Below are 14,619 nucleotides of genomic sequence, written 5' to 3' on the forward strand. Positions count from 1 at the left end.
CCCAGCCCAAAAGGCGCAGTGGTTTCCTGGCGGGGCTGGTGTGAGCACATCCAGCTCAGCACCGTGGGAGTGCGGCACGGGAAGGGTTAAGGTCTGCCATTTTGTTATGTAACACCCTTAATGGACATATCAGTGAATGGCACCAAAATGGCAGGGCTTAACCCTTCGTGGGCTGCGGTGCCTCTCAGGCACCCAGGGGCTGGGCAGTGCCTGCTGCCTGGTGGGGCCTGCTTTCCCTGGGGTTTTGGGGGAAAGCAGCAGATGGGCTGCTCAGCAATTATTCTGTTCTTGTCATTTCAACTGAAGGAGAACTTGAGCATTTTAATTCTTCTTATTTAAGTCTTCTGATATGGAAGTAATGGCTAACGTAGAAAACTGATCGACCCATCTCTGGCTGCTGTCCTTCTTTTTATTGCATTAATAGAAAAAGGAATGGATTTTTGGTTGTCCAGTTGAATTCAGTTGTGGGATTTTTTTCAACCCACAAAATAACCAGTGTTCTTATCCTACCATGGTTGAGTTAATGTATTCTTTAAAAAACAGCCAGTTCTTACTTTCTCTTTCTAAAGTTTCTCTTAAAAATCTACATGGCAAGGACAGGAATTCCTCTGTGTGTGTGTGTATGCGCATGTTAATATGTACACACACACGTTTTGTATACAACTTTTAATATGACCTTTTCCAGCGCATCTCGCTTCAGGCTTGGATAACAATGAGCGTATAAAAAGAAAAAAATACTTAAGGCAGAGCAAACAATTAGGCTTGGCTGAAACAGTGCCTTGTCATTGCAACTTCTTACATCCTGCTAAGAGAAATGACTTTCTGAGCATCGCGGGGAGGGCGTGCGGGGAGGATCCAAGGTAAGCGCGCGTGCGGCCGGCTGCTTAGGCTGCCCTTGACGGAGGCCTGTCCGGTTTGTGCATCCGAGTCTAGCGCGCTGAATGGGAGCGACTGGTCAAAGTCAGTAAGTTAATTTTGGTCAATTACACTTAGAAAATATCTGGGGGGGGGATGTCTCTCAACGTTTGGCACTGCGAGGCATTGACTGGAACATATCTCAACCTCCCCACCTCCTCCTCCTCCTCCTCCCCCCCCCTTTTTTCCCCCCCTCCCCTTTCACTGTAAAAGTTCCCAGATTAGGCTGGGGAAGAGGGTTGTTGATCTTTGTTTTTGGCTACCAGAAAGAGCAAATACCATATAACTGGACTGTTTAGTGTGCTGCTGTAAGTCAGATTCAAAACCTTCTGTAGATGGTCTCTATTGAACCAGTATCTGCTGCTAGTGCTCACCCGAAATGTTCATTGATTCTAGCAGAGGCGGAATATAATTTTAAACTCCCATCCATTTTCTAGAGCAACTTAGTAGCCTGAAATAAAAGTATGCCTAACTACTACTATGTGATGAAATTACTTGCAGCTTGTATGAAGAAGTCATAATTCATGGATGGGGGAGGAGAGAGGAGGTGAGAGGCACTAATTTGTGTGATGTAAGGAAGAGTGGAAGTGTTTATTACAAATTGCAAGCAAAATGTACTCTTTTTAATTGTATTTTTGCCTTTGTGAACTGTGTCATGTTTTCTGTGTTTCTTTAATGGTATTCAGAAAACTATTTTGGGAGCTGCCTCAGTTACCTGTTTGTGAGCTCTAAACAGATAGTAGTAGGTAAGCCAGATGTGACTTCTGCAGTTGTTCTTCTGGTTTATTCCAGGTTGGACTACACATCTGGAAAATCACCACAAAGTAATTAATTTCCCGAGTCTTAAACTGGAACTTACTGAATTTTTCCTGTTCTGTAACTTTTCCCTACAGTGGCAAAAGAAAGCAAGCAGATAATTGTTCCAGGATCTCCCAATCCTTTGCCATCTTTGCAAGTGGGAGGCGTTCTGGGCAGTATGTGACAGGAGTCTGTCATACACGTCCATGTCGGAAAAGACACTGGCTGAATCAAACCAGGTTTGTCTTTCTGTTCTTGCTGCTCGGGAGGAGGGGTTTGGAAAGGAAAACTTGGAGGACAGCAAGAGATTTCTTTTGACGTTTTTCCAAATGGAAAGCTTATAGATAAAATCATAGGTGTACATAATATTTAACAGGCCAGCATAGACAGGTTATGAACTCACAGCAGATTTGGGGTTTTCTTTTGTTGTCCATATGCTTAAAGGGCAGTGAATCAGTCTGTGTGATTTTTTTTTTTTTTTTTTCCAAAACGAGACTTTTAAAGTAGCTGAGTGTGAGAGTATAACCCTGTGGCCTGCAGTCCAAGAAGTTTACTGCATTTTATAACATATACTAAACTCCCTTTTGAACTGATTGTAGTAGTTAATCTGTTACAGTGATAACACTTAAGACAGGGTATTTGCTGTTGAGATCCCAGGCACTCCACTCTGAGCTATGTCATTCTTCATAATAAAAAGCAGAACCTTCCGTAAAACTTAAAATTTACTGTGTAATCCTTACTTTCTCTTCCATCTGTAATATAAAGGTATAGTCCAGCATGTGTTGAACCAAACCTATTTGCTGTTCATGTTGATCAGTTTCTGCTGTCACTAATGTTTGTCAGAAGCCTACACTTTGGGTTAGAAATGTTTGGTGAGAAGAGGTGAGGGTTTGGGGAATAACTTCAAAAGTGTTGCTATCCTTATGTTATCTGATGAATACGTAACCTAGGTATTTGGAAACATCCAGATGATTTATTCCTCTTCTAGTGGAATCAAATGGTAAGGATGTATGATCTCAATAATTCATCAGGCATTCAAACATGGTAGAGGATGCAGGCTTTGAGCATATGGATATGTTGCTCTTTACCTGTGAAATCCAAGCGTAAGCAATGTTCTGCCTCAGGAATTATTAGTCTGGTTGCTTGTGGGAGGTGGGAAAGAGTTTGCATCTTCCTGCTCCCCTCTCCAAAAGGTAATTTCCTGCTGCAAGTGGAAGGAGGAATTTTTGTCAGCACTAAGGGTGGGTCACGGAGCATACTGGTTAAGGTGCTATTTAACAATGGTGGTGAAGTCTCATGTGATTGACTGGCACGTTCTCCTCACATGCTGGGGATTAAGCAAATTGCCAGATTGGCCATTGGGAGGGAATTTTCTTCCCAGGTCAGTTTGGGGTTCTTTTTTCCCCGCTTTGGTTGTGTAAATAGCAGCTCACTTCCAAAAGTAAAGACGCTCTCACTGCTGGTGCTAGACTATGCAGGTACCCTCTTTCTCCTCCTGTCTTCCTGTGGCACACTTATGAAGCTTTTGGTTTTAATCTTTTCCTACAGGTCTTGAGTTTAAGCTGTTTTGGGATGTGCTCTGTAGTCCGCTGTGGGTAATGCTAAGTGAAGTAGATCCTGCAGGGACTTGTCTGAACTGTATACCTACCTCATGATGCACTCTGGCTTGCAGCAGATAAGGCCCAGTAACTCACAATTTCCATAAAAATTTATGGTGTTACCAATTTCCATCTCCTTTCCTGAAAAGAAGAGGCAGAATAGTTTGTGTTTGTTTTTTATGAAATCCTCCTCGTTATTTTGTCTATCTCTTCCTCCTTTTCCCTCCATACTACATTCAGCTTTCTTTTAGGCTTCTCTGTATATGCAGGCATGTTAAATTATTTTCAGTACTACTTCCTGAAAGGGTTAAAACAACTATTCTAGGGGGCATCATTTAAGGTTCATCTATAATAAATATGACTTAACATTGTGGTGGCAGGGGAACTGTGCAACCAGATCTCTATATTAGTGTATATATAAACCTTGAGCCTGCACTTGCAATAATCTTCAGGTTTAGTTGTAAAATCTTAGTGCAATCTAGTCCCAAGGTCTTTCTGCTACCGTAGAGCTTGAACGTACTGTTTCATTTGTGCTGCAAATAGCAGTTGCTGTCCCCACACACTTCCCAGACTACGTTGTTGTGGCAAAATACTGCAAATTGTTAACAAAAACTTGGATTGAATTTTAGTCTGCAAAAAGTTGTCATAGCAGCAGCACCGTTGCTAGAAAGAAAGCTGACCTTGTGAGGTGTCACCTTTTGGCTGTGCGAGTATTGAATGCACAAGGAAGGTGAAGCTGTTTCCAAGTAAAAGTTTAAGTTGTCAGTATCTGATAAGGGAGTGACTGTGACGTTACAAGAACAAATGGCTGCTTCTACTTTGTGAAGGAATTGCAGGATGCAAGATAATGCTGTAAAAATAAAAGGATTTGAAGTTTATTAACTGCTCGTAGGTGATGCAGAATTTCAAATTTCTGGCCTTGTGTCGGTCGACTCAGTGGCCTAAACCTGGTGTTGGAGCAACCTAAACAGGTTCCTTTCCAGGCAAGTAGAAGCTGCAAGGTTTGATTATCAAAAAAACTATTTGCCATTCGGCTGTTGATGTCCAACAGAATGCATAATAGTGAAGGGTTTTGTTGGGAGGTACATCTTGCGTTTTCGTAAGGGTTGTTAATCTCTTTAGTCTAACGTTTGTAAGGAGATGCACAAGAAGTGTTTGCCACTGGAAATAGTCTGAATGTAGTGCTTAACATCTGCCCCTCTCTATTTTTTAGATTGGCTGTCTTGGTTAGTTAGAGAACAGAGATGCCTGTTAAAGCGTTCAGATCTTTATGCATTAATTGTTTTTACATTCCTGATAGGATTTGGACTCTGTATTAATTTTTTTAATAAAACTTAGAGCTGATACAAGACATAGATTGTCCCTGCTGCTTATGGTAAAGATTCAGCCGTAGGCACGCGCAGTTCCAGAACCTCCTGGCTGCTCTGTATGACGCATTGCAAAGTAACACAGGTATAGTGCAGAATACAGCTTTTTCCCTCTCCCAAACAAAACTGGGGGATGGAGTAAGCATCTAGTAAATGTTCTCAGAACTTGGAGCCTCAGTTTTTGAAGTGCTGTGGCCACAGGCCACTGTTCCATGCGGTCAGCGCTGACTCTGGGAGTTGTTGCTTCTCATCCATGCTAGATTGCAGAATATGAAGACCCTGAGAAGAAACCCAGATCAGGTGGGGATTTTTTGTTTGTTTGTTTTTTATGCAAGTTGCCTACCAAATAAGCTGGCTTCCTTCACAGCACTGATCAAGAAAGCCACTGTGATTAATGGCAAATCTGAGCATAAATAAGCTGAGCAATAGCGTGCAGAGCAGCCCTTTGTTTTAGTCCTGGATTCAGACTGATTTGCCTTGAGTTACTAGTAATAAGGCTTGTGATTCCTGGCCAGATTGCCTGCTCGCTTATTTGGAGAGAGAAACAATTGTTGTGTTGCCTCATTGTCAACAGACATGCTTACATTGAGGTACGTTTTGTAGTTAAAAGCTGTATGTTTTCAGAGCAGTTTATCTGAGGCTGAGCGGGGTTTTGGAGAGGCTGCTGCATGTCAACCAACGTGGACTGCCTGAGCCGTGTGAAAAAATCTCGCTGCTCCTGGCTCTCTGCCTGGATTGTGTGCTGTTTACTCACTTTCATAAATACCAAAATTAATTAAGCCATTCTGTAGAGCACACCTTTTCTTCCTTATTTTAAGTTCAGGCATGGTCACACTGTAAACGCACATCCGCTGAGTGGAGGCACTTGTGTGTGTTGACTATGACTTTTCCCAAAATATTTCCTCCAGCACCCGTGCAAAGAAATAGCTCTCGCTTGCTCTAGGCTTGTACTATCAAAATTGCAATTTCACGTACTGTATATGTGACATTGTTGAATAACAGGGGGTGGGGGAGGGAGAAGCAGAGGTTAATGATGTTGCGTAATTATGTTAGTCTTGCGCTGCTAAAAACGTTTCAAAGACTTCATCCAACTGTTGTGTTGGCCTTGCTCTCGAAATCCATTTATTCGAAAAGATGGAGGCGGGGGGGAAAATCTAGGATGGGAGAAACTTTTTTCTCTTTTTGTGTTGTTTTTTTTCTTTTTGTTTTTGAGGGGGGTGATTTTGCACCCCCCCGCTGGAAGCCCGTGGTCTGGGCGCCCCAGGGCACGATGCAGCAGGGGGACCCCGGGAGCACCCCTGCGATGCTCTCGGGGGGCTGCACCGATGCTCGCCCGCCGGCCCGGGCTGGGCTGCGGCGGCCTGGCGGCGGCTCGGCCGGGCTGCAGGGTTAACCCCGCGCCGGGTTGCCGGCAGCCGGCTCAGACTGGTTTCTGGAAAGTGCTTTGTCTCGCAGGCTGCATCCTGGGAAGGGTCATGTGGAGCCCAGTGATGTCATGGGATCAAAGCCTGACTCAGCTCCTGGTCCGATGCGTGTCCGCAGGTAGAGGAGGGCAGGCGAGATGGCAAAGCTCGCCAGCAGCCAAACTTTCTGCGCCTCTGGCATGCAGGGAGTTAACCGTGATCCCACAGGAGTTGAGCACTTCCTGTGCAGCCCTGGAAAAGCCTGGCTCATTCATTAGGAGGGAAGAAAGTATCAACTTGGATATTACAATGGCAGTGCCTTAATGTCTAGTGGCAGGCTGTAAAGAAATATGGAAGACTCTCTTCACGCAGGGTGTGGTGGTCCTTTTCCCCGTAACATCTGATTTCTGAAACTTGCAATCAGGCATAGTCCTAAGAAATACATGGCAGAACTCCCAGAGAGATTCTAATCTAGGATTCTGTAATTACTTTTATTTGCATATGAGACAAATACATACATTCTTCCTGCTTTTTGGTAAAGATCCAAACTTTTTAATCGTGTGGGTTTGTATATTCTCCTGTACTCTAATACAGGTTTTCTTTCTCCTTCATGCTTCTAGTTTATACTTAGTGGGGTTTGTGTGCATGTATGGCTTTTTTCTTCTGCTTTTCTGTTTGGTTTTTTTGCTTAACATAAAAAGTGTTGGTACAGTGGATGCTGGGTGCTTAATCTCTTCAGACTGAGATATATTTTGAAGCTAGGGTAAGTGAGCATACTGGCGAAACTATTACTGCTCTTTCTGAGCTTCTTTTGCAGTAACCATTGTACTTTGCCCTGTTTTGAAGCTAAGCTTTGTCCAACTTACCTTTTTTGATGCTCTTCACTCATTTGTGTCTCCTCTTTCTCCAGAGTCTCACAATGACAGAGGAAGCATGCAGGACACGAAGTCAGAAACGAGCGTTAGAACGTGAGATAACGCATAACGATGTGGACAGTAAAAAAATAAAAATGGAGAAAGGACTATTAGGAACAGATATAAATGCTGAAGGTGACATGAAAATAAAAACAGATCCTGGAGCTGGAAAAGTGCAAGGATTATTAAAAGGTGGAGAGGTGAAAGCAACCATTAAAGTGGAGGTTCAGACAGGCGATGAACCTGTGGACATGAGTACCTCAAAAAGGTGAGTTAGAACCTAGATACTGCCGTTGCACTATAACGTTTGGCATACCTGCACAGTAAATGTGGTGAAATGGCACTAGAAACAAGTTCCCTGCCTCTTAAAAGTAGAGAAAATTAAAAGTTCAGGTATGTTGCTGCTTTGGCTCTTTTGTTTTGACATTTGACAACTTAACTTTGCTACTCGTTTTTCTTCTCACAAGCCTTGACAGCAGTGGCAGCTGTGATGAGCAGCTGAGTAAAGAAACGTGGTCTTGAATAGAAAAACATTAAAGTTATAAAGTGGATGCACTTTGAGCTACTGATTTAGATTTCTATGAGGAAGACTTTAAAAAAAAAAAAAAAAAATTGAGATGTCCTATAAGAAAAACAAATAGGTTATGATCACCTATCACATGACAGAGCAGCAGGTATAAATAAGTGCAGCTTTTATAAGACAAGTTCTTCATGCTCATTTGAAACTCGAGCCTCTTTAAGATGTCTGAATTTTGACATCTGAAAGCATGAATGTTCAAAATTAGTGAACAATTGGGAAAATTGTATTTCTACAAAAATGCAAGGCTTTTCCTTTGACTTGTATTTGAAATACACAAGTAAATCGGGTCCTTCTGGCTTACAGATTTAAGGGCATCGCTTAAAAGCCAGATTCCAGATCTTCCACCATATTTCTAACCCAGATTCTATTTGTACCAAGATTAAAAAGAATTACCAACATGATGTTGACTCTCAAAGATCTATGGTGTGCTAAGATCTTATGATCACAGTACTGAACAAAGTCTAGAAGCCTAGTTTATTCCCGGTGTTGACACCAACTGATGTTAGATTAATACATAAGATCTGAGAGACTTGCCTGTCTGTCTGAAATGGGTTAAATAATTTGAGTTAAAGTTTTCAAAGTAATAAATCTGTATTTGCCTGAATGCAAAGAACTCACGTTTTCAGTTTTACATCTCAAATCTGCACTTTTGTAGTATTCTTATCAACTCTGCAGGGATTATTGGGAGGATTATTGCTGTTTAACGGCAATTAATCTGTAAACTTGTCCTATTATTTACTTTTGATGCTCCTTTAAAAATAATTTAGGACTGCAAGAGCCATATTACTTTATCCAGCTTTATTGCTTCAGTACATGTAAAACAAGATCTTTTCCATTCAATTTGATTGAGGGAAGGTGACAGTTTTCGGCTTTCTTCATAAAGCTTCTGCCAAAGGGGCAGTTGAAGTTGCTCAAAAGAGATATTTAGGATGTACTTACCTGTCTTATACAGAATTAGTTAATTGGGATAACAGGAGGTTGACTTCCATGTCAGTGTTGCATGGTGCTGACTAGGAGTAAATTAGTGTCTTAGTGTCTTGGCATAATCGCTGCTTGCTAATTAACACAGGTACGCATACTCCTTTTCTTTTCTTTTTTTTTTTTTTTTGAAGAATATCTTAAAAGATCAATCATACCAAAGATCTAATAAATTAGACTGCTGTATTCTAACGTTTTTGTTACAGTACCTGCCCCTGCATGTATATGCTCTTCGTGAATTCCTAAGGGTACCTTTATAATATTCTTGCAATGTGTGCGAGTGTTTCTACTCTATTGTATTGTAAGATACACAAACGGAATGATGAACAAAAGGATATATGCTCAACTTCCCAGAAAGCATCTGGAGCAAAAATGCCTATATAGATTAGAAGAGAGAACGTCCGTTCTCTGTACAGTGTTCTTACGTCAGGTAGTAATAGGATGTTGTTGTATTTAGTCTCTTACAAGAGGGCAGAAGAACGCTTCCCTACACAAAAAATATTCTTGTGTAAGAGGCAATCTGATCCCATGTCCACTGAAGTTAACCAAACTAAATTTAATTAAGAATTTCAGGAGGCTTTGGATCTGCTCTCTAGTTACTGTTTATAAATTAGAACATCTTTAAAAGTATATATGTATATAAAGCTCTTAAAATAGAGGAATTGAATTTATGGTTCTTCTCAAGTGACAAAGAATGAACTTGAGTAATTCTGCATGTTTCTGAAAGCAACACAGCTGATTCCCAGGCTCTGGGGCTCTACTCCTGCTTGGTGGTGATGCCAGTGGTTTTTCAGTGTGTAGTTCCACTCCTGGAGCCTAAATGTGGTACTGAGCAGCCTACCGACCTTAAGATGCAAATATCTCCAAGTGAATGAAATCTGACTCTTAAGATGCCTGTGATACAGAAGAAACTTGTATCTGAATTAATCTGATCCCTTGCATATATAAGAATAATATTGGCCTTGTAGGGAAGGGGAATCTTAATTTCATAAGGTTTTTTTTTTTTTCTTTTAAGTGTGGGACTTCTCTTTCCAGACCTTTAGAGGAGCTTAGCTTGCAGCTTTCATGAGACTTTGTTTTTAAAGCTGTTGAACTGATTTTTTTCTGAGGAGATGAAAAAGATCTGTTGCTTAAAATGACTGAGTTGCTACGAACTTTTTGGTTGGATAAATTCATGCTTAGTGATGTATGGTGTTTTGGCTTTTAAACTTCCTTAATGCTTTTGGAACTGGAAACATAATATTTTCCTTGGAAAACGGAGACCAGCAATAATCACAGTTTAGCTGACATAAAGCTGGTTGAATGGATAATCTCTCTGAAATCAGTTGATTTTTCAAGATTTGAAATATGAACTTGGCAATATCTCTGTATTAAACTTACCAAAAAAAAAAAAGTTGCTTTTAATTCTTTTTTTAGACCTTGAAATTAAAGTTAAAAATAGTATTTGGTTTGTGCACATTTTCTGATGCCAGAAGAAACAGAAGAAAGTCTGTAGTGGTAGAAGTCTTTAGGAGGTCACACAAGGCCAAACCAAAGTCTTGCTCCTCTGCATGGCATTTTTGCAACACTCAGAACTGAGCTACACTGATGTGTAATTATACTAGAGCTACTGCAGGAAGGGGCAGGAGGAAGGAGGGAGTCCTCCTCTCTCGATAAGAACATGCATCACTTGCAGTGGAATGGTAGAAAAACATAATGTAAATCACTTTGCTTGTGAATATATTGGCTTACATCAATATGGGTGCTAAAGGGAAAGAGCGTTTGGCAAAGCTTGGTAGAATCCCGCCATCATCTAACTCTCTGAAGCTCTTTTTTCTCTTTCTTCTGTTCTTTATCTTACCTTTTCTCTTTCCTTGCCCTTAAATATATGGGTTTCTTGCTCAATCAATGCAGGGCAAATGTAATATCAGTTTGAGGCTGATGCTTTCTGATGAAGCCTTTCTTGGATTGTACTGCCTTCTCCATCGCGTTGCATTTATTGCAGTTCAGATTCAGCGCTCTTTGTCTAATGTAGGCGTATAATACGCGATCTGACAACTTTTAAAGATTTTTTTTTTAATAGTATTTTCTGAATCAGACAAAATTAATTGTGTATGTGGTACTGCTAAGCTCGTGACTTCTGGTGTGCTCATAGTAAGTTTTGATGGAGGCCACAAATGATCTCTGGGCACAATGGTATAAATGGTTATCTGAAAAGGAGCTGCTGTCTCCTAACTTGTCTGTGAGGATAAACTGTCCTCTGTTCTGGAGCTCAAGTGTCAGGATCCTCCAGGAGCTGTGTAAGGTTATCCCAATTCTAGAAAAACCTTGTTTATAAATTAGTGGGGGGTGGAAGGGGTTGTAGACAAGGATGCTAGCTGTGTTGCGCTGAGCTGTCTTAAACCAACTTTCAAGTTTGTTTGTTGTTTTCGAAATTGCAGTAACTCTCCCAAATACGTCACCTTCAAATATATTTCATTTTGTGGTATTAAAAGCCGAGACTTCTCAGTGATATAAGAAAAGGGAGTGAGAATAAGAAAATGGCTTTATTGCAGCACACAAGCCTGGTGACAATAGCAACGGTGATATTTTTAGTAGAATGTAGATATAAAAGTTGCCTATTTGTTGCCTGACAGCTGTGAGCAGTGCTTGTATTAAGGTGGTTGTGAGGCTATTTGGATTGTTAGCTTCTGTAACTGGAGTATCCAAAAGTTGCACAGTGCTGTTACACAGCTATCCCTTGCTTTTGCTTTATATTGTTGACAGTCTTGAGCTGAACGTGTCCCCCATAAAGCAAACTGAAAAACTTGTTAAGCAGTTGAACATCTTGCTATTATTGCTGTATTTTCTCTATTTGTCAAGAGAATTTATAGATAAGATTGGTAAATTATCATATATTAATTGTAGCTTGATCTAAAACAATTTAAAGTTGGTTGGTTAACAGAAATGATTCCTAAGATTTTGTATCAGGTGAGATCTTATTTAAAAATAATAATAACAATAACTCATTGCAGGCCAGCGTATGGATTATGTGTTCTTCTCGCATTAAACTTTGGATTTTCTTATAGGATATTTTTTCTTCCGATTAAAAATAGGAGTATGATAAGCCAGAAAGTCTGCATTTGATAGATTTGGTTTGTTTTCCACAAAGAATGCTTGCACCAGGCTGTTGTCTCCTGTCTGTTACATGCACATATCAAATATACCCACTGCTTTAAGCTCCTGCTTCTTGCAATTATATGTGAACTGATTTGACTTAAGCCACTGCTTGTTTGCTTAAATGAAAACTGCCAGGAAAGATGAGTGGAGAATTTGTAGACATCCCTACAGTCAGGGCTTTCAGACAAATAATCTGTCTGAACTCTTTTTTCCCTTTAATTTAAGGTCTTGCTGGTTATGATTTGTGTGTTGGGAATGTTGTATTGCTCTGGAAGCTCAGAATGATCATATTGTCCTTTTGTTGTACAATGCAATTAAAAATAACTTTATTACAGTTTCAAAGCAATTTGTATTAAAAGTTGGCCTAGTGGCTGTGCTCTGAATTTACTTGTTAGGTTCTGGATGCTAAATTTTGGTAATTTGAGGGATTTTGGGTGTGGGTGTGTGTTTGTTTTATCTGGACAAATCATATTTAATTTTCTAAGTGGATGGATGTGAACTCTGGAGTTCTAACATGTTCTTAAACACATCATGGTGCAGTCTCTGGCTAACCGAACTCTCCAGTTACAGGAATTAACTGTGATCGGTATTTACCTCGGTGCCAATGAAGAATAACAGGATCCTCTTTATCCGTTGATGAAGCTGGGAATATGGTACAGCCCCATGTTTTAGATCGCCTTTTCAGCTTGTGTACATTGTATCTCATAGCTCATGGTGTGTGTTCTGTTAAGGGGTGTTATAACAAACTTGATGCCAAAGTTTCTTGGGGAGTTCTGATGTTTTATTTTAAATGCAGATATAGTTTAATAAAACCTCATTCTGGTAGGTGCAGAGGAAGGACAGGAAAGGAATTAAGTCTATTTTGCTTCAGTGTCATACCACAGTCCCTAGATCATCACAACTTCTTTGATTTGTGTAGATCAAGCATCCCCAGAAAATCCACCCCCACTTTGTTTTTTCTTCCCTTGTTTGTCCTCCTTCCTTGTCAGATATTTTTGGATGACAGTATACAAGAGACTGTTGAATGGACTGAAGTAAAATTGTTCCTTACTTGCTAACGTAGATTAAGCTTTAGTCTGAATGACAGTTCTGACGCTTCCTTCAGTTGCCTGAGGATGGACAGGATACGCTGGGGTACCACAAGATTAGGCTCTGTGGGTCTCTTGCACCGAAAGGTGGAATTGCATTTTTCAGGTCAGTAGTTGGTAACTTTCATCAGGTGAGCATCACTGATTTTATTTTCCTCATCTTTTTGAAAAAGTAATCAAAAAGGCATTTTAGAGCATGGATAAGATCTAGTCTGTAAAAGGAAGCTTATTTTGGGGTTACGTTTCTGGATTGGCATGAAGGAATGGAAGGGCTCGTTGCTGAAATACTTGCGTTCTTCTGTTAACGTCACTAAGTGTCTCTGATGCTGTCTGTCAGCTAGGCAGTATGGGGTGTCCTCTGGAGTTAATCTTTCTACCAGAGCCAGTAGTTCCTGGGTTTTCTCACCTTTTTTCTTTTTAGTGCAAGTCTGTAACTTTTTCTTTCTTATTCATACTTGATCTAGACTTCCGCTTCCTGTGAATGTTACAACAGTTGAGTCCATCCCGAGATACTTTAGGCCTCAGATGCATCATCTTCAAGACAAAAGTTTCATTAGTCTTCCTCTGTCCCAGGTAAATGGATGCAAACCTCCAAGGATGGCTTCAGCCACTTGAGGTCTCTTGAATTGGATGACCCTCTTTCCTTCAAATCAAAAATAAATGTACAGTGCCCCTATAGGAGAATGGGAGCACTTTTTTTTTTTTAATAGTTGTTCTGCTCTCAATTGCTAGAGGAGTGAGGATGCTCCAAGATACCAAGGAAGACTATCGAATAGCATGATGCGTCTGCTCTGTGCGCTAAGGTTTTAAACAGAGTATTAGAGGAAGCATGAACTTTTTCTGAGGGTCCTTAGTGACTTAGGAGGTCTGTATTGGATTCTTTCTTCGAGGTCTCTGTTAAGTTGTATTTTCTTGTCGGAAATGCTTAAATAAATGTATGTAGCTAGGCAGCAACTCTGCTTTCATCTTCTAGCATCGACTCCAAGTAATTGAGACAGCAACACTTAGAAAAGCTGAAGGGCGCATAATAAAACTATGTCTTTATTTAGCTAAAGGATATGCCTGATGGCTTCAGAGGATAAAGGTCATAGTATCAGGGCAGCTGTCCCAAATTATTAACTGCTGGTGGCAGTATTTTTCTGGAAGTGCCGATACTTCCGTTGTCAATCTTATTTGGAAACATCTGTTTTAAATTTCTTGCTTTACACACAAGGTAGCAAAAGGCTATAGCAAACTTATTTTTGAAGGAAGACTCTTTTGCAGAGATGTAATCAGTGTTTCTGTAGTTCAGTCTGGCGCCACCTCAGCCACTGTGCAGTTGGCCATGCTGGTATTGAAGGTGAATTGACTTTGCTGTGGTCAATATGTGTTACTTTAAAAAAAAAAAAAAAAAAAAAAAAAAAAAAGCAAAACAAAACACCCTACAGGAAGGATTTTTCTCTGTTGACACGAGACCTCACAGACTCAAATCACTCTTTGGTGTAGGTGGTAGATGGTCCTAAATAACAGATCTGACTGCTTAATGCTTTTATGGAAAATTTATTAGGCTGCCTGATAAGTTGTAAAGCACGAGCAGCTTGTCTGTGTTTCTGTCAGGGTGCGGGTAAATAGTGCTGGTTTCATAGACTCAGTAGGAGAACTTGGAGCATCAAAGCAAACGTGCTCCATTCTTAGCTGCGTTTTGTGCTCTGTAGAGAAATTTGAGAGCCATAGTCATATATGTACTTAATATATATGTGTGTGTGTATATATGTATGTGTACACACACACACAAACTCTGAATGTAGCGGTTTCTAATGCAACTTCTAGTACACCAGCATCTTACAATGTAACTGTCAGG

The 14,619-nt window shown here is 40.5% G+C and overlaps 1 protein-coding gene across 26 annotated transcripts in view; it reads left to right on the forward strand.

Annotated features, from left to right (window-relative positions):
* Positions 1 to 14,619, forward strand: part of GATAD2A (GATA zinc finger domain containing 2A) — a 70,037-nt gene that overhangs the window by 39,978 nt on the left and 15,440 nt on the right. For 13 of the 26 annotated variants that reach the window (XM_068920357.1, XM_068920369.1, XM_068920352.1 and 10 more), the window contains exon 3: positions 6,992 to 7,263. In XM_068920357.1, coding sequence (XP_068776458.1) covers positions 7,001 to 7,263 — 263 coding nt within the window. In that variant the 5' untranslated portion in view covers positions 6,992 to 7,000. Of the gene's footprint in view, positions 1 to 1,808; positions 1,953 to 6,991; positions 7,264 to 13,225; positions 13,353 to 14,619 lie in introns of those variants that run through there. The other 13 variants (XM_068920346.1, XM_068920351.1, XM_068920360.1 and 10 more) reach the window with 2 other exon arrangements.

This window comes from Struthio camelus, chromosome 26 (assembly GCF_040807025.1).
Source record: "Struthio camelus isolate bStrCam1 chromosome 26, bStrCam1.hap1, whole genome shotgun sequence".
NCBI lineage: Eukaryota > Metazoa > Chordata > Aves > Struthioniformes > Struthionidae > Struthio > Struthio camelus.